General features: G+C 37.3%; 1 protein-coding gene across 1 annotated transcript in view; it reads left to right on the top strand.

The window, feature by feature from the left end:
• UGGT1 (UDP-glucose glycoprotein glucosyltransferase 1) overlaps positions 1-24,614 on the top strand; it is a 112,400-nt gene that overhangs the window by 41,103 nt on the left and 46,683 nt on the right. Inside the window, exons 18-19 of the mRNA XM_043487693.1 lie at positions 10,974-11,138; positions 23,241-23,361. Coding sequence (XP_043343628.1) covers positions 10,974-11,138; positions 23,241-23,361 — 286 coding nt within the window. The remainder of the gene's footprint in view (positions 1-10,973; positions 11,139-23,240; positions 23,362-24,614) is intronic.

The following is a 24,614-nucleotide window of genomic DNA, read 5'->3' as shown; positions in this document are numbered from 1 at the left end:
AATACAGTGAAGGACCTTTATTGCAAACAGTAACATGGTGTTGGTTTAATGGACTGGAACCTCGTGGTCTGGAGTTGACGATGAGAAAGTGAAAGTAGGAAAGAGGCTAATATTCCCTGGGTTAAGCAGCCGGCTTTCACGCTCCAGGGCATCAGCCAGAAATAGAGAGAGAGAAAGAAAGGAAGGAAGAAAGAAAGACACGGGGACCAAAGCTCTGATGGAGCAAAGGTGTTTTAATCAACATGGTGTGGGCATATATACTGTCTTACAAGTAGTTATTCTCAGCAAAGATAAAGATTAAAATTCCAGACTTACAAAACACAAGGCTATCCCTATTAAGGAGAGAAGAGGGTACTTATCACCGTAATGAGAAACTAACAAAGGAAATGCCTGGATTCCTCAGCCCTGGGAAAGGCGTGCCTCTCCTCTTAATTCCTGAATATTCAGGAATTAATAAGGGCCAAAGGTTTCCTGACAGATCGGAAACAGCACACAGGAAGCCTCCTGTTAAATGCTTCCTGACAACATGGTGGTTAGTTTATTGAAAATAAATGTTAAGGCAAGGAATCAAAATCTGTTTCTGAAACAATTTAAAACAGTAAGAGTATATTTATTTACCAACTTTTTTCATTTCTTTGAATGAAACACAAGACATTTGATTCATCTGCTTGGAGATCTGAGCTATCATTTCATTAGAAACCATACTGATAATGAATGCATTGTTTATAATTACTCTTTTATCTGGGTACAGAATCCTAGATTCTATAATTTCCCTCTCAGGTTTTATGCACACCCAGTTTAGCACCAGTTGTTTTTAGCCTTTCACTTTTTTGTTTTTCTCATCATTCGGTTTATTTTCATTTTCTCCCTTCCTCTCATTTAATTTAACTTAATATATATAATTTTATTAAGGTAACATTGATTTATAACATTATATAAGTTTCTTGTGTACAACATTTTATTTCTACTTCTGTGTGCCCTACAACTTGCTCACCAAAAATTTAGTTTCCATCCATCACTATACAGTTGATCCTATTTAGTCATTTCTTCCCCTCCAGTATCCACTACTTTGTTACATGTTTGTTTTTGTTTGGTTTGTTCATTTATTTTGCTTTGCTTGTTTATTAGATTTTTATCTTTAACATATAAGTGGAATCCTGTGGTATTTGTCCTGTTCCATCTGACTTATTTCACTTAACTTATTAACTTCAAGGTCCATCCATGTTGTCACAAATGGCAAGATTTCATCTTCTTTTTATGGCTGAGTAGCAGTCTACTCTTGCCTGGAAAATCCCATGAATGGAGGAGCCTGGTAGGCTGCAGTCCATGGGGTCGCTAAGAGTCGGACACGACTGAGTGACTTCACTTTCATTTTTCACTTTCATGCACTGCAGAAGGAAATGGCAACCCACTCCAGTGTTCTTGCCTGGGGAATCCCAGGGACGAGGGAGCCTGGTGGGCTGCCATCTATGGGGTCGCACAGAGTCGGACACGACTGAAGTCACTTAGCAGCAGCAGCAGTCTATAGCATGTGTGTGTGTATCTCATATCTTTATCCATTCATCTGTTGATGGACACTTGCGTTGTTTCTGTATCTTGGCCGTTGTAAACAGTGTCATGATGAACATAGAAGTGCATATATTTTTTTGCATTAGTATTTTCATTTTCTTTGGATAAATAACCAAAAGTGGAATTATTGAATCATATGCTAGTTCTATTCTTAACTTTTCTGAGGAATCTCCATGCTGTTGTTCATAGTGGCTGCACCGGTTTACATTCCAACAGTGCAAGAGAATTCCCTTTACTCCACATCAATTCAATTCAGTTGCTCAATTGTGTCTGACTCTTTACGACCCTGTGGACTATAGCACACCAGGCATCCCTGTCCATCACCAACTCCCGGAGTTTACGCAAACTCGTCTCCATTGAGTCAGTGATGCCATCCAACCATCTCACATGCTTACCAGAATTTTTTGTTGTCTGTCTTTTTTACAGTAGTCATTTTGGCAAGTGTGTGGTGATAGCTCGCTGTGGTTTTGATTTGTATTCCATGATGATTAGTGATATTGAACATCTCTTCATGTCCTGTTGGCCATCTGTATGTTTTTGGAAAAATGTCTATTCAGGTCTCTGCTAATTTTTTAATCAGGTTGTTTTTGTTGTTGGTGGTGGTGTTTTGAGTTGTTTGAGATCTTTATATATATTTTGCATATTAATCTCTTATTGGATATTATTTGCAAATATCTCTCATTTTGTAGGTAGTTTTTTCATTTTAGTGACTTCTTTTCTTTTTTTTTTGCTGTGCAGAAGCTTTTTTCGTTTGATATAATCCCATTTGTTTCTTTTTACTTCTGTTTTCCTTGCCTGAGTAGACATATCTAGAAAAATATTGCTAAGACCAATGTTAATGAGCATATTGCCTTTCTTTTTTCTTGGAGTTTTGGGGTTTCAGGTTTTACATTAAAGTTTTTGATTCATTTTGAGTTAATTTTTGTATATGGTATGAGACAGTGGTTTAGTTTCTTTCTTTTTTTTTGCATGTGGCTGTTCATTTTTCCCAACGCCATTTGTTGAAGAAACTATCATTGTTCCATTGTATGTTTTTTGCCCCTTTGTCATAAACTGTCCCTATATATTTGATTTTGTTTCTGGGCTGTTATTTCTTGTTCCATTGATCTATGTATCTGTTTTCCTGCCAGTGCCATGCTGTTTGGATTACTATGGCTTTGTAATATAATTGGAAGTTAGGAAGTATGATACCTCCAGCTTTGTTGTTTTTCTCAGGATTGTTTTGGCTATTTAGGGTCTTTTGTATAAATTCAGAATTTTTGTTCGATTTCTATGAAAAATGTTCTTGAGATTTCAATAGGGACTGCATTGCATCTGTAATATAAATTGCCTTAGGTAATACAAATGTTTTAACAGGGTTAATTTTTCCAATCTGTGAGCATGAAATATCTTTCCATTTATTTGTGTCTTCTTCAGTTTTTTCAACAATCTTACAGTTTTCACTGTGTTACAGGTCATTCACCCACCTGGTTAAATTTGTTCCTAGGTGTTCTATTGTTTTTGTTGTGATTATAAATGTTAATTTCTCTTTGTGCTTAGCATATAGAAATGCAACATATTTTATATGTTTTTATATCTTATAGTTTTACTGCATTTGTTTATTATTCCTAATAATTTTTTAGTGCAATCTTTACAGTTTTTTACACATAAAATCATGTCATTTGCAAATAGTAATGGTTATTGGGCTGGTCAGAAAGTTCCTTTGGTTTTTAAGTAAAAATACAAACCATGTTTTCATTTTCACTGAGAACTTTATTGAACAGCATATTTACCATTTTGTTCCACTACCTTCTGCCATTTTTGAGGCAACTTCATGATTCCATCTTCCCAAAACTTTTTATTGTTTTGAGCAAGGAACTGTTCCAGGTGCCTTTTATAGCCTTTCAGGAAATGGAGACTTTTTTCATTAAGAAAATTTTGCAAAGACTGAAATAAATGGAAATCCGAAGGTGCAATGTCTGGAGAATCCAGCAGATGAACCAGAACTTTCCAGTCAAACTACAATAGTTTTTGCCTGGTCATTAAAGAAACTCGTGGCCTTGCATTATCCTAGTGGAAGATTATGCATTTTCTCTTGACTAATTTGGATGCTTTTTGTTGACTGCTACTTTCAATTGGTCTAATTGGGAATAGTACTTGTTAGAATTAACTGTTTGGTTTGCTGGAAGGAGCTCATAATAGAGGACTCCCTTCTAATCCCACTGTATATACAATCTCACCTTTTTTGGATGAAGACTGGCCTTTGGTGTGGTTGGTGGTGATTCCTTGATCTCTTCCATTCCACATTATTGTGTAATATCCACTTTTTATCACCTGTCACAATTTGTTTTAAAAGCGGAATGTTTTCATTACAAATAGAGAATCACATGCAGAAATATAGTCAAGAAGGTTTTATTCACTTGTGTGGAACCCAAACATCAAAGCAATTAATGTAATCAAGCTGGTGCAAAATGATTTTCAATGCTTGATTTGGATATTTTTAGTATGTCAGCTATTTCCCTTTCTCAATTTATGTCTTAATTTGATTGCTGTCAGCTTCAACTGGTCTACCCAACTGTGGAGAATTGTCTGGTGAGAAATCTCCAGCACAAAATTTTGCAAACCACTTTTGACACACAGTCATGGCACATTCCACATTCTCCATACACTGCACAAATCTTCTTTTGAGTTTCAGTTGTGTTTTTACCTTTCTGAATAAAGCATAATTACGTCAGAAAGGTTGCTTTTTTCCTCCCATCTTCAGTATTAAAGTGGCTATGCAAAAACTCACCAATATTGATAAGTTTTTTAAGAAATCCTTGCTGATGGGACAACTGTCACAATATGGTCTATTAAAATTGTTTCAAACAAAGTTAAGACAACTGAACACTACTATAGCTTCCTCTGCTCTCTTCTGGTTTCCCCTTGAATAGTGTATCTTTTTTATCCTCTCTTTCACTTTTGAGTCTTTTTGTATTCTTAAAGCAACAATAAGTAGGCTTATATAGTTGGGTCTTATTTTTTAATCTGTCCAGCCATTTTATACCTTTTGATTGGAGAATTTAATACAGTAACAGTGATTATTGATAGGTAAGGGACATATAATACCATTTCATTAGTTATTTGAGGCTGATTTGTATTTCCTGTGTTTTTCTTCCTCTCTTGCTGCCTCCCTTTGTGAACTGATGATTTTCCATAATGGTATGCTTTGGTTACTTTCTCTTTATCATTCGTGAACCTACTGTAGATTTTTGTTTTGTGGTCACTACGAGTCTTACATAAAATATTTTGTAGATACTAACAGTCTCTTTTATGTTGATGCTTTAACTTTGATCACTTATAAAAACTACTTTCGTTCCCTCCTCCTTTTTATTTTGGACATCACAATTTAATTCTATATTGTAAGTGCTGTGCTGTGCTTAGTTGCTCAGTCGTATTTGACTCTTTGTGACTCTATGGAATAGCCCATCAGGCTCCTCTGTCCATGGGGGTTCTCCAGGCAAGAATACTGGAGTGGGTTGCCCTGCCCTCCTCCAGGGGATCTTCCCAACCCAGGGATTGAACCCAGGTCTGCTGCATTGCAGGCAGATTCTTTACCATGTATATTTAATAGCAAATTATTACAGCCTTAGTTACTTTTAAAACTTTTTTTTTTTTTTGCTTTTCATCAGCATATTCTTTATATTGAAAAACAGAAAGATGGAGTTTCATGTGTAAACTGCATCATCTTTAGAGGGGAATTCTAGTGACTCTGTGTTCTCTTTGAGTGTGGAGGTCATTGCTACAAAATTCATGGTTGAGGGCTCTCTCATGCTTCATCTGAATACTCTTGTCATTGTAGAGTTAAGTTTCTTTAATTTCTTTTTTCTCTGATGCCCTCTGACTGTATAATTGCAGAATTTCTTTTAACTTGTAGATTTTTTTCCTTTACTTGCTTTCACTCTGATGTTAATGTTATATTGTTTTTTATTTCATTCATTATATTCTTCAGTTCCAGAATTTCTGTTTGGTTCTTTTTTATGCTCTCTCTCTCTTTGTTAAAATTCTAATTTTGTCTGTGTATTGTTTTCTTCATTTTACTGAATTGTCTTTCTGTGTCTTGTAGCTCATTGAGTTTCCCTGTGTAACAGCTATTTTGAATTCCTTATTGTGTAAATTGCAGATTTTCATGTCTTCAAGATTGGTTACTGGAGGATTACTGTGATCCTTAGGTAATGTTATAGTTTCTTGAATAATTTTTATATTTGTTGCATTTTTATGTTGTTACCAGAAGTAGTCACTTCTCCCAGTCTTTGCTCTCTGCTTTGGGAGAAAAATACCTTTCATTCCATCCTTGTTAGGAATTCTGAGGCTTTCTCAGAACATCTGTGGGTACCCCTACTCTATGCTATTGTTCCCTCTTGTGCAGATTTCTGAAGCTTGTTTAACTCCTCTTGATTCTACAGTGCCCCAGGCTGGGTGCTGACAGGCCTCTGTTTTTTGTTTTTTCCAAAGTGGCACTACAGCTCAAATTTTTGTCTGTTTCTGGCCCACGGATGTGGACTGGCTTTCTGTATGTCCTCATTAGCCATTGGTGAAGTTCACTCTTCCTGCCATTATCAGGATTGTATACTGGGAGCCAGCCAATGTGTGCAGGTTTATGTGGGTAAAGGTGTGTAGAGCACTGTAGGGTGCCCATGAGCCATCTGGGGGGGATCTGTGAATGAGATGTCCTGGGTGGCTCTTAGGTGAGCTTCTTGATGCAGTAAGTAGGATCTGCCTTCCTTAAATGCCAGAAGAGCACTGTCTGCTGCTCTCCCAGCCTCTTCCCACTTGGTGAAGCTGCTCATAATTCTGTGTTCTGGATAGGGCCGAACAGAAATGAGCCTCTTTGCCAGCATCTCACATAGCTGGGGAAGCTGAGTGCTCAGTCCCTTGCTCTTACTTCCCCTGTAGAAGAGATTGTAGGCTCAGAAGATCTCTTGTGTCCTTAAGCAGTGCTGACTTGGGAGGAGAGTGATATGAATAAAGTCAGACTGTTTCTCTTAGTCTTGCCAGTGTGTCCAGTGGACAAAGTCCTGGAACTTCTCTGCTGGAAACCTAGACCTTCTTTGGCATCTTATCCATGGGTGATTGCTTAAGATAGTTCTTCCCAGGAGTTCCCCGGAGCCAGCTCAAAGGCCAGTGCAGAGGCCACAGCCATTGTCAAGGTCCGTCTGCCTGTTCCCTGCTGCATAGGTGGGCAACACTTCTCCCAGGCCACTTGGCATTTGGTGCTGGATTCCAGAGCTCCCACAAAGACACTTTTCCCTGTGGATGGATGCCAAATCATTGCTTTTCTGTGAGGGAGGCACGAATGAGGGATGTCTTATTCAGTCATGAAACTGATATCACTCCTTTGCATGCATGCTCAGTCACGTACTTGTGTCCAACTCTTTGCCACCCCATGGACTGTAGCCTGCCAGGCTCGTCTGTCCATGGGGTTATCCTGGCAAGAATACTGGAGTGGGTTTTCATTTCCTCCTCCAGGGGATCTTCCTGACCTAGGGATCGAGCCCACATCTCCTGCATCTCCTGTATTGGCAGGTGGATTCTTTACAGCTGAGCCACCTGGGAAGCCCCCAAATCACTCCTGCCTCAGTGTTAAATCTCCTTAGTTTCAGGAATATCCAGTTGGGTCTGAAGTTAAAGCTGGTCATGAAGGCTACTCAGTTTAGAGTGAACATGTTTCCATTATTGTATTGCAACCTTTTGTTCAGTCACTTTCCTTTTATTTTTTAATAAAATAATATTGGTATGGGCACGTGCTGGTGGTTTTTTTTTTCACACTTTCACAACCAACATGAGTAGTACTCTGTAGAAAAAGAAAAAGTGAAATAAAGAAGGGCCACTTTGAGAATATTTGAGGAAATTAATGGAATTTTCTCATATTTCACATTTGGAAAATGTTTAACTTTAATTTTCTATCATTCTGTTGAAGAAAAAGTATGTGTTGCCTTTTTTTATTGTGGGTGATTGCTATATCAAAAGGAATTGCTTGAAAACATTGAATAATGTTTTCATAATGTGGACAAATAATGTGGACAAATTGGAGGAAAGGATTTTTTTTTAATATTTATAATATATTTTATTAATAACATATTCTTTAATGATACATATGCAGAGTTGGATGTATTAGAGATGAAGGACATATTCTATAATATTAATGGCTTTAAAGCATAATAATGTGAGGAGTATTAAGCTTCTAGGGCATGGATTACCAGTACCTTGATACCTGTCCTGTATGGTAAAGCCTCCCAACTTGCCTTTTTAAACTTGAAAAGGCATATGTTAATAGACTGCTAGAACAATGCTTGAAACATAATTGTTACGTTAAAAGAAATCATAACATTCTAAAATTTACCTCTTATGATCAGTTTATCCTGTGCAACAGATAATCGGTTATTACATCTTCTTGAATTTTCATTTATATTCAAATGAATAATTCACTCTTGAAATACAGGCTTTCAGTGATAGCTAATATAAATACATAGATACAAAAATGATAAGAAAATAGCATACTATTTTGCTGTCATGTTTCTTCCATATAGTGCATAATTAGCAAGCACTATTAAAGAAATACCTACTTCTGAAGAAAAATATATTAAATCTAAAGCTCTGATTTCATTTAGCAGATTATACATTGATTGAAAAATGAAGAAACTCTCACAACCAATATTGGCTTTGTGTATATGTGTGAAAAATGTTTCAAGAAGCAGTCTCCACTGCAATAAATTTGAGGTGATCATTCTTTTACGTCTATTGATATAGAAATTGATCAATAAAAGAGATAGATATCATTAAGAATTTAACATTTAGCTCCTTACATTTATAAAACAGTTTCATCTAAATAAGTTGTATAATCTGTATCTGTATGCGTGTGTGCTAAGTTGCTTCAGATTTGTCAGCTCTTTTTGGACTATAGCCTGCCAGGCTCCTCTGTCCATAGGATTCTCCAGACAAGAATCCTGGAGTGGGTAGCCATTCCCTTCTCCAGGGGATCTTTCTGACCCAGGGATCGAACCCAGGTTTCCTGTACTACAGCAGATTCTGTACTGTCTGAGTCACCAGGGAAGCCCAATCTGTATGTAACTTTCCCTAAATAAGGTTCACAGAAAATGGTATTTTCACATGGTGTCTTTTATGTACGGAAATCTTGATTTTGCTGAAGAATCAAGTGAGAGTATCACAGACCCAGCTCCTCAGTCGTTTCTCCCATTTGACCATTTGCCTCATCTGTACTGGTTAGCGGGCCTTCTCATATAAACAGGTCATAATTTCCTAGCTAGTAATTGCATACTTTCAAGAGAAGGTTATTGTGAGATTCCCAGAAGTCCTAAGAATCTAATGATCAGTAAGATTTTTTAATTTTTTAAGATTTTTGCAGGACATGTACCCTTCATATGAAAAAGCCCAAGGAAAATAGATTTTTTGAAAAGAAGGAATAAGTGCATGTTTTTTAAAGGAGAAATGAGTACAATTGGCAAATGTTATTATACTTACAAATATCTGAGTCTTTTGCTATAAATCTAAAGCGTTGTTATCTTCCGTGTTTGATATCTGAAAGAAGTAATTGTTTCTAAAACTAGGGAGTACAATTAAAGTAGATCTTTTGAACCGAAGAGCATATAGTCTGATAGGTGCATATTTGTATCTTTTAAAGCCAAAGTAAGAAAAGTTCTAAATTATTCATGCCAACATTTTACCGCTGGCAGATTAACTCTGAGTCTTTATTAATCTCAGTTATCTTTTATGAATGACTCATTTGTGACTCTGTAATCAGTGTTTCAAAATTGTGTATAATTAGCATTTTTAGTGATCTGTTTCTAGAAACTCTCATATATAAGTTTTAAGTGTGACTTGGATTATTGGCCTGCATTCTCTTGTTTAGTCTGATAATCTTTTTGCAGGTTGTGAAAATGGAAAGTCAAAGCATCTCTCTCCCACTCTTGACTTTTTACTCAATTACCACTTTTAGAGAAAGCTAATGTTACTTACTTCCTATTGTCACTGAGAATTATAATGTGGGTTTTGTTTTGTTTTCATGGGGAATCCATCAGTAAATTTTCAGAGCTCAAAGTATATTAAAATTGGGTGTCTAGGAACTTCTTTGAAATAGGTGAGATGTCAAAGAACAGAATTAATGTAAGTTCTGGGGGGTGTACATTTGAAAAGTTTTAACAAGGTTATAGACAAATGGCAGAGATCAACCTAGAATGGTATAGAGAAATGGTGTAGAGAAATGGTGAGATCGCAGTCTTTCTCACAGTGCCCTATTATAGTCCATCGTAGAAGTCTGTAGTATCATTTACCACAGTGGCTAGATCTGAAACTAAGCTTATGACTGGTATTAGTTACCACATTTTTCTATTCGTGCTATCTAAAAAAGGTTATATACTTTGAATTTCTGCTATTTTCAGAAAATATCAATTATAAGGTGTTTAACAAGAATGTCTTATGAACTTTTTATGTCTTGGATAGTAACATAGTTTTTACTCTAAAAACTTAGTCTTGAGTCTGTGGTTGGTATCTGGAGGAATGTACCTTATATTGACTGTTGGAAAAGTCTCAGATATATTTGTTCACCTGGTATTTCCCTGCCAAGGATCTTCTTCTGTCCTTGAGAAGAAAAAAAAGATTGAGCTTAGTACATTGTACTAAGTATTAAGTACTAGTACACTGTACATTGTACAGTACATATAGAGTGATTTTTTGAGCACTGTCTTTTCACCAGCCTTGTTTTGGTTTCGGTAGGTGTAATTTCTTTTTTAGTGATATGGACCCTTTTAAATTTAGAATTGGATGTAAATATTTTATCTCAGGTTATCTGCCTGGGAGCACTAATAATTTATGACAATCTATAGTAGTGCCACCCATTATGGTAGCCTCTGGTCACATGGGCTTTTAAAATGGAAATTTATTAGTTTCCTATGCTCAATAGCTACATGTGGCTAGTGGCTACTGCATTGAATGGTGAAGGTAGATTATTTCCATCACTGCAGAAAGGTCTGTTCTGTAGTTTGGGCTGTAGTGTATATAATTCAGATCTGTTAGCCTGGGCTGCCTAAAATTACCCTCATCCCCACCTTCAACCACTTCTTGATTTGTAAGGTTTTGTGGTTTTATTAAAACTCAGTAATTTAAATTCAGATTTACCTAGTAGGATGTTAACTATGATGTTCTTTATATATATATTGAAATTAATTTTTATTGAAGTATAGGTGATTTACAATGTTGTGTTAGTTTTTTTATATATTTTTAAAAGAATTTTTCTATAGTTATCTCTTGGGTTCTATATTTCTGTTGATTTTTTTTCTTGTTAGAACATGTATGTGTGAAAAATATGCTTTGTTCCATTTTTCTCAGGAATGACAAAAATATACTATTTTTGGTCCCATGTGTTTCAGGAAGCAAGAAGTTACTATGAGCAGACTGGAGTTGGTCCACTGCCTGTTGTCCTATTCAATGGAATGCCCTTTGAAAAGGAGCAGCTAGACCCTGATGAGTTGGAAACCATTACAATGCACAAAATCCTAGAGACCACAACTTTCTTTCAAAGAGCAGTGTACTTGGTAAGCAGTGTTTCAGATTTTGAAAGATTTTGAAAGAGAATGGTTTGCTTAAATTTTTGTAGTCTCTGTATTAGGCAGTAAAATTCTTTTAAGTATCACTGTTTTCTGTACCACTCTCAACTGATTTGTAGACTCCCAGCAAATTCTGGGAAATATTCATGAGACGTCTGTACATTGTTTTTGAAATAACTTATTGGCTTTAAGATTAAATTTTATACTAAAAATTCTGAAGAACTTAGCCATTCTAAGAAACATTTATTCTGCTTCTAAGGAATTTTGACATAGAGAAATTGAAATATGCCATATGTGTGTGTGTGTGTAGTTATTGTTGACATACGGCTTAACGTGCCATAAAAGTCAACCTTTTAAGGTGGACATGCGGTAGGTTTTAGTATATACACAGAATTATGCAGCTGTCACCATTGTCTAATTTCAGAGCATTATTACCCCTGGAATAAACCTGACACCCAGTAGCAATTGCTTCTCATTATCCCCTACCCTACCCCCTGGCAACCATCAATCTGTTTTCAGTCTGTGTGGATTTGCCTATTTGGATAGCTTATATAAAGGGATTCATGTAATATATGGTTTTTGTGATTAATTTCTTTTACTTAGCATAATGTTTTCAAGATTTATCCTTGTTGGAGCATATGTCAATACTTCATTCCTTTTTATCACCAAATAATAGTTCCTCCAATGGACAGACCACGTTTTGTTTGTGCATTCATCAGTTGATGCATATTTGGGTTATTGCCACTTTGAGGCTACTGTGAATAATGCTGCTGCGCTAAGCGATCATGTAAAAGTTTTTCTATAGACATGTTCTCAGTTGTCTTGGGTATATACCTAGGAGTGGAATTGCGTGCCCATATAGTTCTATTTTTAACAGTAATTCTGTTTTTAAGAGAGCTGCCAGACTGTTTTCCAAAGCAGCTGCACACTTAAACATTCCTATCAGCAATGTATACACGTTCCATTTTCTGTAATTGGTATTGTCTGTCTCTTTGATTATAGGCTGGTGGGTGTGAAGTGATATCTCATGGTGGTTTTGATCTGCATTACTCAAACATGAGTGATGTTAAGCGTTGTTTCCTGTGCTTATTCACCATTTATTTCCTCTTTGGAGAAATGTCTATTCAGATTATTTGCCTGTTTTTAATTGGGTTATTTGTTTTATTAATGTTGAGTTATAAGAGTTATTTATGTATTCTGGATATGAATTACTTATTATATGTATATAATTGTCAAATATTTTCTCTCATTTTCTGGTTTGTATTTTTACTTTTTGGTAGTGTCAGTTTACTTTTTTAGTTGTTGCTTGTACTATTTGTATCATATGTAAGAAACCCTTACTTAATCCTAGGTAATGAAGATTTCTATGTTTTCTTCTGAGTATTTTATAGTTATTTCTCTTAATGTTTAGTTCTTTGATCCATCTTCAGGTAGTTTTTGTATTTGGAGTGAGGTAGGAGTCCATCTCTTTTTCCATGTCCAATTTGAGACATGCAGCTGGATATCTTTTTGACTATTCAGTTAGCTGCCCCAGTATCCTTTTTGAAAAGAATAGCCTTTCACTGTTAAATTTGTCATGGTACCCATGTCAAAAATAAATTGCCCACTAATGTATAGGTCTATTTTTAGACCATCTGTTGTTTCCATTAACCTACTTTTCCTATTTAAGTACCTCCCAGTCTTGATTATTGTCATAATCAAGTGTGAGTTTTCCAACTTTCTGTTTTTCTGTTTTTAAGAATGTTTGACTCTTCTGTGAATATTAAATGTGTAAATATATGAATGTGAAATATATAAGTGTATACTGAAGCAGTCACTATGATAGCAAAGAATGAGAAATAATTTAAATATCCAACAATATGGTGGAACACAATGCAGCCATTAAAAAGACATTAACTAAGACTATCTAAAAACATGTCTACAACGTGTTGCCATGTACCAGCAAATGAATTATATAAGATAGTGTGGCTAGGCTGATCTTATTACTGTGTATATGTGAATGTGTCTGGGTAGGTGACGTAAGTATATGTGTGTGTGTGTGTGTGTGTTAGGCTGGAAATGTGCTTAGTCACTCAGTCATGTCCAACTCTTTGTGACCCTGTGGACTGTAGCCTGCCAGGCTCCTCTGTCCTTGGGAATTCTCCAGGCAAGAATACTGGAGTGGGTTGTAGTGCTCTCCTCCAGGGGATCTTCCCAACCTAGGGATTGAACCCAGGTCTCCCGGATTGCAGGCAGATTCTTTACCATCTGAGCCACCAGGGAAGCCGAGGCTGGAAATAAATAACTCAGATGAACAGCTTTTTCATGGACAGCATGGCGAGATCATGGATGATTGTTTTTCTTTGAACTCTTCTGTATTTACCATATTTTCATCAATGAATATGTAGTATGGTGCTAATTTGAAGTAAAGAAGTTTTTAAAAAAGCCCTAGCCTTTTTACCACCTGACAGGAAAACTGCTCAAGCATAGAGAAAAACAATTGCTTTACAGTTTTAAGATTGAAATTATATTTAAGAAAATCAGATTTGAGTTCAAAGTGAGCTTCAGACAAGATAATTATGTGCCCACTTCCCTGGTGGCTCAGACGGTAAAAGCATCTGCATACAATGCAGGAGACCTGGGTTCGATCCCTGGGTCAGGAAGATCCCCTGGAGAAGGAAATGGCAACCCACTCCAGTATTCTTGCCTGGAAAATCCCATGGATGGAGGAGCCTGGTGGGCTACAGTCCATGGGGTCGTAAAGAGTCGGACATGACTGAGCGGCTTCACTACACTTGTGGTTTTAAAACTCATTGTGTAGTTTTGAATAAACGTTACAAATTTCAACTCACTATTTGCTAAAATGAATAGTTTTAGAAAGGAACTTTTCCAAATCACATTGATTTAAATGAACACCTTTGGTTTTCAATCTACTCTTTTCTTTTTTATTTTTTTTTGTTTTTTTTTAATTTTTAAATTTTTTATTAGTTGGAGGCTAATTACTTCACAACATTTCAGTGGGTTTTGTCATACATTGATATGAATCAGCCATTCAATCTACTCTTTTCACTGGGCTCCTCTCTGTGGTCAGACATGCCCCTTCTGCCATTTTGCATCAGGCCAGCTTACAAGACAGTTGTCTATAAAATTTGTAAAATCTCTAGTGAAATTTGATTAACTAAAACCTTAATTAATCAGTCATGTAGGTCTTTGTTTTTTAGGAGAAAGATCAAAGAAAGAGGAAATAAAATATTAGAGACTTAAAGCCGACAAAAAGCCCTTAAAACTCAGCTTTACACGTATGCTTTGTGCTTGTTCCATATTCAGATGAATCTTAAAATTCCAAACACAAAGAAACTTGAAAAAGCAGTTGAAAGAAAATTAACATAGCCCCAAATCTCTGATTTAGCCACCATGTTACCAGTCTTTAATGCATACACAAAGCACATGCATGCACATGTGTATATATATTCATATATCTGGGAGGAAGGTGATGGCTGGGGGTGGTCCTTTTCTCCTGGAAGTTTGTACCTGGAGTATTAATATTTGAAATGTACTGACAGTTTTTAGTTTCTGGAGATGGAGGCATCATTTCTCCTTTGGAGTAGACTTCTAATGTTTCTAGAAAAAGTCCCAGTCTGGGCTGTTTAGTTCCAAAATATAAAGGACTTAGCTCGTATACTGAGAGAAAATGTCAAGGTCACCATAAATATGACTTGCTGTATACTGTGACGTGGCTACTAATGGAAACAAGGCTATTCTTTAGCCTGACTGTGCCCTTAATGCATTGGGGAAATGATTTTTATATAAATAAAACTTAGAATTGGACTGTTAGTATTCCTTAAAAAAAAAAAAGAAGAAGATTTGGCTCTTCTGTGTCCCTTTCAATTCTCTAGGAATCTTAAAATAAGCTTGTCAGTTTCTACCAAAGAGAGGCCATTGGGATTTTAATAGAAATTGTGTTGAATCTGTAGATCAATTTGGGGACTGTTGACATCTTAACAATAGTGAATCTTCCAACCCATGAATGTAGGATGTATTTCCATTTACTATCTTTTAATGATGTTTCATAGTTTTCAGTGAAGAAGTCTTATACTTTTGTTAAACTTATTGCTTAGTATTTTATATTTTATTCTTTTTGATGCTATTGTAAATGCAATTGTTTCTTTAATTTTGGGGTCATTTATTTGTAGTGAATAGAAATGCAATTGATTTTTGTATATTGATCTTATATGCTACAAACACGTTGAACTTGTTTATTAGTTCTATTAGTTTTTTGTGTGGGTGTGTGTAGATTTCTTAACATTTTCTGTATAGAAAACATTGTCATCTTTCAAATGACAATGGCATGTCTAGAGTGGAACTCTTGAGTTTTTCCTACTTATAGTATGTTACGTTTTGTTTTGTTTTTTACAACAAATTACGGTATTTCTACTCTCTGAGTTTTCTGCTTTTCAAGACAACAAAATATGACTTACTGTACAGATATTTCAGGACCCCAAAGCATTGTATAGACAGAAAAAACCTCAGTATACTTAAGGATTCTCAGTGGCTTGAGAGGGAAATCAAGGTCTGGCATTCTTATAAATGATGATTATTAAGACTGATGAAATGGAAAGACTCAAATGATTTGTCAGTTTTGAGCTGTGTATTTAATTATTTAAAAATTCCCGTGGTTATTTATAAAAGTAAAAAAAAATCTCCTGTATATAGTCATCCATCTACAAGTAGGTAATTGCTGTTTTAAGTTTCTTCTGAGTTGTTCTGGAACTTTTTTGTATCTGTATGCTAACAATGAAAATTTACTCCTTCCTAACCCTTATTCAAAGTGGTAACAAATTATTAATACATAACTATACTATACCTTGTTTTTTTTCACTTAATATTATAAGTCTTTCTAATTTGGTATATAGAGTATTCTCAGTTTTTTTAAGATAGCCATATAGTGTTTCATTAGTTGGTCTCAGGAAGCAATTTTGCCCCGCTTGGCAGCACATTTGGCAATGTATGGAGATATTTTTCGTTGTCATAGTTCAGGGAGGAAAGAGGTACTACTGGCTTCTTGTGGGAATGAGTCAGGCATGCTGCTAAACCTCTTGGAATGCTCGGGACGTCCCTTCCCTTCCAAAACAGCAGGATATCACCTCCCTTTCCAAAGAGTTATCTAGTCCAAAATGTCAATAGTGCCGATATTGAAAAACCATTCTGTGGCTATACCGTCACTGTGTTTCTCAGATATGTAAATTAACATTTTGAACTTTTTACCCTTTATTTCTTCTATTAGTCTTTTGGTTTGTGATGACTTCTGACACCACACAGCCCAGAGTTAGGACATAGTCCTAACAGATTAAGGACATAGTTCTTCACAAGATTGTCTTTGTTTTAGACACTAGACACAAGTTCAGAGATCCTCAGGCCACCCTTACTTATGATCAAGTAGCTACGAATGCAGGTGTCCCCTCAGTTATGATAATTTGCTGGAATGGCTTACAGAACTCAGGATAGTGTGGTTTTTACACTTAGCATTATTAAAGTAATAGAATATGTATCAGAGCCAGCTGAAGGCTGAGGTGCACACAGCAAAGCTTCGGAAGGTTCCAAATGTAAATATTCTATGTATTTTCCCTATGACGCCAGGTTATATTATCCTTCCAGCTCTTTGATGTGGGATATAATTGTTCTGCAGTTTGTGGGTCGTCTGCTTGGTGGCTCTGTGGTGGGGCTAATGGGGACCTCCTCCAAGAGGGCTTATGCCACAGGCTGTGTGACCCAGATCGGTTGTATGCAGAGCCTCTGCCTCTGTGACAGGCCCCTGTTGACCTGCACCTCCACAGGAGACACTCAAACACAGTTCTGGCTCAGTCTCTGTGGGGTCTCTGGGTCCTGGTATGCACAAGGTTTTGTTTGAGCCCTGCAAGCATCTCTGGTGGGTATGGAGTTTGATTCTAAATGTGGTTTTGCAACTCCTACCATCTTGCTGGGGCTTCTCATTTGCCCCTGGACGTGGGGTACCTTTTTTTGCTGGGATCCAACATTCTCCTGTCACTGGTGGTTCAGCAGTGAGTTATAAAAAGAAAAACAAATGCAGAAGGCAAAATGGTTGTCTGAGGAGGCCATACAAATAGCTGAGAAAAGAAGAGAAGCTAAAGGGAAAGGAGAAAAGGAAGATACACCCATTTGAATACAGAGTTCCCAAAAATAGCAAGGAGAGATAAAAAAGCCTTCCTCAGTGATCAATGCAAAGAAATAGAGGAAAGCAATAGAATGGGAAAGTCTAGAGATCACTTCAAGAAAATTAGAGATACCAAGGGAACATTTCATGCAAAGATGGGCACAATAAAGGACAGAAATGATATGGACCTAACAGAAGCAGAAGTATGAAGAAGAGGAGGCAAGAATACACAGAAGAACTATACAAAAATGATCTTTACAACCCAGATAACCATGATGGTGTTATCACTCACCTAGAGCCAGACATCCTGGAATGTGAAGTCAAGTGGGCCTTAGAAAGCATCACTACGAACAAAGCTAGTGGAGGTGATAGAATTCCATCTGAGCTATTTCAAATCCTAAAAGATGATGCTGTGAAGGTGCTGCACTCAATATGTCAGCAAATTTGGAAAACTCAGCAGTGGCCACAGGACTGGAAGAGGTCAGCTTTCATTCCAGTCCCAAAAAAGGCAATGCCAAAGAATGTTCAAACTACCGCACAATTGCACTCATCCCAGATGCTAGCAAAGTAATGCTCAAAATTCTACAAGCCAAACTTCAGCAGTACATGAACCTTGAACTTCCAGATGTTCAAGCTGGTTTTAGAAAAGGCAGAGGAACCAGAGATCAAATTGCCAACATCCATTGGATCCTCGAAAAAGCAAGCAAGTTCCAGAAAAACATCTACTTCTGCTTTATTGACTATGCCAAAGCCTTTGATTGTGTAGATCACAACAAACTATGGAAAATTCTGAAAGAGATGGGAATACCAGACCACCTTACCTGCCTCCTGAGAAGTCTGTATGCAGGTCAAGAAGCAACAGTTAGAACTGGACATGGAACAACAGATTGGTTCCAGATTGGGAAAGGAGTACGTCAGGACTGTACATTGTCACCCTGCTTACTTAACTTATATGCAGAATACATCATGTGAAATGCTGGGCTGGATGAAGCACAAGCTGGAAGCAAGATTGCTGGGAGAAGTATCAATAACCTCAGAAACACAGATGACAGCACCCTTACGGCAGAAAGTGAAGAAGAACTAAAGAGCCTCTTGATGAAAGTGAAAGAGGAGAGTTAAAAAGCTGACTTAAAACTCAGAATTCAAAAAATGAAGATCATGGCATCCAGTCCCATCACTCCATCACAAGTAGATGGGGAAACAAGGAAACAGTGTCAGACTTATTTTTTGGGGCTCCAAAATCACTGCAGATGGTGACTGCAGCCATAAAATTAAAAGACGCTTGCTCCTTGGAAGAAAAGTTATGACCAACCTAGACAGCATATTAAAAAGCAGAGAGATTACTTTGCCGACAAAGGTTTGTCTAGCCAAAGCTATGGTTTTTCCAGTGGTCGTGTATGGATGTGAGAGTTGAACTGAAAGCTGAGCACCAAGAATTGAACTTGAATGCTTTTGAACTGTGGTGTTGGAGAAGACTCTTGAGAGTTCCTTGGACTGCAGGGAGATCCAACCAGTCCATCCTAAAGGAGATCAGTCCTGAATATTCATTGGAAGGACTGATGCTGAAGCTGAAGCTCCAATACTTTGACTACCTGATGCAAAGAACTGACTCCTTGGAAAAGACCCTGATGCTGGGAAAGACTGAAGGCAGGAGGGGAACGGGATGACAGAGGATGAGATGGTTGGATGGCATCACCGATTCAATGGACATGAGTTTGGGTGGACTCTTGGAGTTGGTGATGGACAGGTAAACCTGTCATGCTGCAGTCCAAACGGTTGCAAGGAGTAGGACACGACTGGGCAACTGAACTGACTGAACATGTCGGGTATTGCCATCCAGGGAAGTTCAGTCAAGTTTTGGTATCCAAAGTTTTTACTGGGGCCTCCTTACGTAGCTGCTGATCAAAAGCTTTTAGGTTTAATTAGGTCCCCAGTTTTTTTTTTTTTTGTTTTTATTTTTATTATTTTAGGGTCAAAAAAGATCTTGCTGTCATTTATGTCAAAGAGTCTTTTTTGTGTGTTTTCCTTTAAGAGTTTTATAGTGTCTGGTCTATATACATTTAGGTCTTTAATCCATTTTGAGTTTATTTTTGTGTATGGTGTTAGGTAGTATTCTCATTTCATTCTTTTACATGTAGCTGTCCAGATTTCCCAGCACCACTGATCGAAGAGGCTGTCTTTCCTCCACTGTCTGTTCCTGCCTCTTTTGTCATAGATTAGGTAACACAGGCATGTGGGTTTATCTTTGTGCATTCTATTCTGTACCGTTGGTCTATCGTTCTGATTTTGTGCCAGTACCATATTGTTTTGATTACTGTAACTTTGTAGTATCATTTGAAGTCAAGGAATCTGATTCTTCCTCCTCCATTTTTCTTTCTCAAGATTACTTTGGCTATCCAGAATCTTTCGTGTTTCCATACAATTTGTAGAATTCTTTGTTGCAACTCTGACGAATACCATTGGTAATTTGATAGGAATTGCATTGAATCTGTAGATTGCTTAGGTAGTATATTCATTTTCACTACAATGAGTCTTCCAATCCAAGAACATGATATATTTTTCATTCTGTTTGTGTCCTCTTTTGATTTATTTCATCAGTGTTTTATAGTTCTCGGAGTTCAGGTATTTTACTTCCTTAGGTAGATTTATTTCTTAGTATTTTATTCTTTTTATTGCGATGGTAAATGGGATTGTTTCCTTAATCTCTCTGTCTATTCTTTTGTTGTTAGGAATGCAAGTAATTTCTGTGCACTAATTTTGTACCTTGTTAACTTTGCTTCTGTTTCATTGACTATGCTAAAGCCTTTGACTGTGTGGATCACAACAAATTGGAAAATTCTTAAAGAGATGGGAACGCCAGACCACCTTACCTGCCGCCTAAGAAACCTGTATGCAGGTCAAGAAGCAACAGTTAGAACTGGATATGGAACGGACTGATTCCAAATTGGGAAAGGAGTACATAAAGGCTGTATATTGTTACTCTGCTTATTTAACTTATATAGAGAATACATCATGTGAAATACTGGGCTGGATGAATCACAAGCTGGAATCAAGATTGCCAGGCAAAATATCAACCTTAGATATGCCACACTAACGGCAGAAAGTGAAGAGGAACTTAAGAGCCTCTTGATGAGGGTGAAAGAGGAGAGTGAAAAAGCTGGCTTAAAACTCAGCATTCAAAAAATGAAGATCATGGCATTTAGTCCCATCGCTTCATGGCAAATAGATAGGGAAACAATGGAAATAGTGACAGACTTTATTTTCTTTGGCTGCAAAATCACTGCAGATGGTGACTGAAGCCATGAAATTAAAAGATGCTTGCTTCTAGGAAGAAAAGCTATGACAGACCTAGACAGCATATTAGAAAGCAGAGGCATCACTTTGCTGACAAGGATCCATCTAGTCAAAGCTATGGTTTTTCTAGTAGTCATGTATGGGTGTGAGAATTGGACCATAAAGAAGGCTGAGTAATGAAGAATTGATGCTTTTGAACTGTGGTGCTGCGGATGACTCCTGAGAGTCCCTTGGACACAAGGAGATCAAACCAGTCAATTCTCAAGAAAATCAGCCCTGAATATTCACTGGAAGGGCTGATGCTGATGCTCCAGTATTTTGGCCACTTGATGTGAGGAGCTGTCTCATTGGGAAATACCCTCATGCTGGGAGAGATTGAAGGCAAAAGGAGAAACGGGCGAGAGAGGATGGAATGGTTGGATGGCATTCATTGACTCAGTGGCATGAGTTTGAGAAAACTCCGGGAGATAGTGGAGGACAGGGGAGCCTGGTGTGCTGTAGTCCATGGGGTTGCAGTCCAGAGTCGGACATCACTCAGTGACTGAACAACAGCAGCAGCCTCACCATATTCACTGATTAGTTCCAGTAGTTTTCTGGTGGAATCTTAAAGGATTTTCTGTAAACAATGACAGTTTTACTTCTTTTCCAATTTGTCATCCTTTTATTTCTTTTTCTTCTCTGGTTGCCATGATGAGGACTTCCAAAACTATGTTGAGTAAGAGTGGTGAGAGTGGCCGTTGTTGTCTTGTTCCTGATCTTAGGGGAAATGCTTTCAGCTTTTCACCATTGAGAATGATGTTTACTGTGGGTTTGTCATATCTGGTCTTCATTATGTTGAGGTAGGTTCTCTGTATGCTCATTTTCTGGAGAGTTTTTTTTAAATTATTATTATTATAAATGGGTGTTGAACTTTGTCAAAAGCTTTCTCTACACCTTTGAGATGATCATATGATTTTTACTCTGTGTTAATATGATAGAACACATTGCTTGATTTGCATATATTGAAGAATCTTTGCGTTCTGGGATACGCAGATGTGTGAGATTCAAAGTGTGTATAGAGGTATAAATGAAGCAAAATTGTCACTTAAACATTCCTGTTCCTCACTGTTCATTTTTCTTTCTGCAAACAATCACTGTGTGTGTGTGTGTGTGTGTGTGTGTGTGTTTGTAGGTGAGCTCCATTTGAAGGTATGTATAATTTTGATAGATGTTGCCAAATTGCCCTCCTTCAGTTAGGCTTTTATAATAGAGACCAAAGTTATATACATGGGCTTACATCTATACTGAGTCATCGAGTACCTTTGTAAGTCTTTTGAATTGTGTAGTTGGTTTGCTGCTGCTGGTGCTAAGTCGCTTCACTTGTGTCCGACTCTGTGCGACCCCAAAGACGGAAGCCAACCAGGCTCCCGTCCCTGGGATTCTCCAGGCAAGAACACTGGAGTGGGTTGCCATTTCCTTCTCCAGTACATGAAAGTGAAAAGTGAAAGTGAAGTCGCTCAGCCGTGTCCGACTCTTAGTGACCCCATGGACTGCAGCCTACCAGGCTCCGCCATCCATGGGATTTTCCAGGCAAGAGTACTGGAGTGGGGTGCCATTGCCTTCTCCGGTAGTTGGTTTGTATGCTCATTATTGGCTTGTAGTTTGAGATTTCATATGTGAGTTATTGCTCTTGAGATAAGTAGCCACAGAAGATGCCTGAATGGATTTTTTAAAGACTTGACTGTGTATATTTGATTCACATCTGTTTCCCCTGAAAATCATGTTGAAGTACGGTTTTATATGAAATATTTTCAGTGTGAAAGTTTATAAGTTTCCACAGCTACATATACTAGATCACCTTCATGAAGTACAAGTATTTCTATAACATGAGAAGTATGAAAGGGAGGAGTTAATGATACATGATTTCTTCTTCCCCAGTGTAATCGTGACCCTAGAAATACAGGATTATTTGGATGCCTGAGTTTGAAAAAGGCTTGGGGTAACTTTTTTTTTTTTTTTCAAAGTATATTAACTGCTTTAGTGGAGTCATTTGCTTTCTTCTTTAGAGAGAAGCTTACTGTGAGTAGGTCTCAAGATGGATTTTTGCTTGTGTTAACTCCAGTTTCTCAAGCTGGCTTGTCTCTGTGGCAAAATTGAACAAACATGGGTTTGCATTTCATATGCACTTCTCATTAGCTCTGTGGCTCTGAGTAAGTCATTTAACCTTTCTGTACCACATCTAGCTCACATTGTTGAACAGATTAGAAATACTGTGCATAAAGAGTCTTGCTTGGCAACGACAGGAACCTATAATGGGGTAACTTTTATTTTTAGCTGTTACTAGTATGTCAGAAGATAATATAAAGTTAGTGAGTTCTTAGTTCCTAATAAACTGCTATTGATCAATGGCTCAGTGGGTAAAGAATCCGCCTGCAACGCAGGAGATGCAGGAGACACAGGTTTGATCCCTAGGTTAGGAAGATCTCTTGGAGGAGGAAATGGCAACCCACTCCAGTATTCTTGCCTAGAAAATTCCCTGGACAGAGGAGCCTGGTGGGCTACAGTCCATGGTACCATAAAGAGTCTGACACGACTGAGTGACTGAACACTACTCATATTTGTTTAATGTGCATCTTACCTGAATCCTGTCTCTTTTTTTCCTGTAGGGTGAACTGTCCCATGACCAAGATGTGGTAGAGTATATCATGAATCAGCCAAATGTTGTTCCACGAATCAACTCTAGGATTTTGACAGCTGAGCGAGAATACCTGGACCTAACAGCAACCAGTAAGTAACATTTCAGGAACACTTTAAGCTTTTTTGATTTGTCTTTCAAAATCCTGTATTTATTGGATTCTAATGTTCAGAAGATAACCCAAGATTGTGATACAATTTTGTTTAAACTCTTTGTACCTTGATTTCATTATATGAGCCTCTAAATTTACAAGAGTTTCCTTCAGAGGAGAGAAATTCTTCCTGGATAAATCTTTGTAAACTCTGAAAGTTATTCAGTGTCTTTTAAATGCCAGCTCAACATAGGCACTAGATGGTAGGAATGGTCCTGGATTATGGACTTTCTTACAGTCCTAAAGCTCTTAAGCCACTGTTTTCTTCCTAATTCTGGTGTCAATTTCAGCAATAATGTTGACAAATATCTCAGAGAGCTTTACTCGGTGGACTTAAGAATGCCTTTTTAATAAATAAAGCTTCATTGAGAAATATCGTACTTGCCATAAAAGTCAACTGTTCAAAGTATAAGTTGTAATGTGTACTGTTTTTAGAATATTCTCAAAGTTGTGATCATCACGCTATCTAATTTTAGACTCCTCCAAAAGAAATGATGTACCCCATTAGTAGTACCTCTCCATTTCCCACTTCTCCTGTCCTTCAGCAACTACCTAATTTAGTTTCTCTTTCTGTGGATTTTTCTGTTCTGGATATTTTATATAATTGGAAGTTTTTTGTGACTGGCTTCTTTCACTAAGCATAAAGGTTTTTAAGATTCATCCACGTTGTAGCCTGTCTCAGAACTTCCTTTTTATGACTGATTCATTTTCCATTGTATAGACAGGCCATACTTTGCTTATCTGTTCCTCAGTTGATTAATGTTTAGGTTGTTTCCACAAGAATACCATACCTTTTTGTAGCTCATGAAACTGAATACCGGAAAAACAAACAACCCAGTCAAAAAGTGGGCAAAATACATAAACAGATATTTCTTCAAAGAAGACATACAAACGGCTAATAAACACATGAAAAGTTGCTTAACATCACTCATTATTAGAGAAATGCAAATCAAAACTACAATGAGATATTACCTCATACCAGTCAGAATGGTCATCATCAAAAAATCCACAAACAATAAATGCTGGAAAGGGTGTGGAGAAGACATCCCTTTTGCATTGTTGGTATGAATGTAAATTGATAGAGCCACTGTGGAAGACAGTATGGAGATTCCTTAGAAAACTGGGAGTAGAACTACCACATGACCCAACCATTCCACTACTTGGTATATACCCCGAGGAAACCAAAATTGAAAG

Source organism: Cervus canadensis, chromosome 15, assembly GCF_019320065.1.
Source record: "Cervus canadensis isolate Bull #8, Minnesota chromosome 15, ASM1932006v1, whole genome shotgun sequence".
In the NCBI taxonomy this organism is placed as follows: Eukaryota; Metazoa; Chordata; class Mammalia; order Artiodactyla; family Cervidae; genus Cervus; species Cervus canadensis.
Note: the sequence above shows the minus strand (reverse complement) of the source record. Positions and strands in the feature narration are given on the sequence as shown.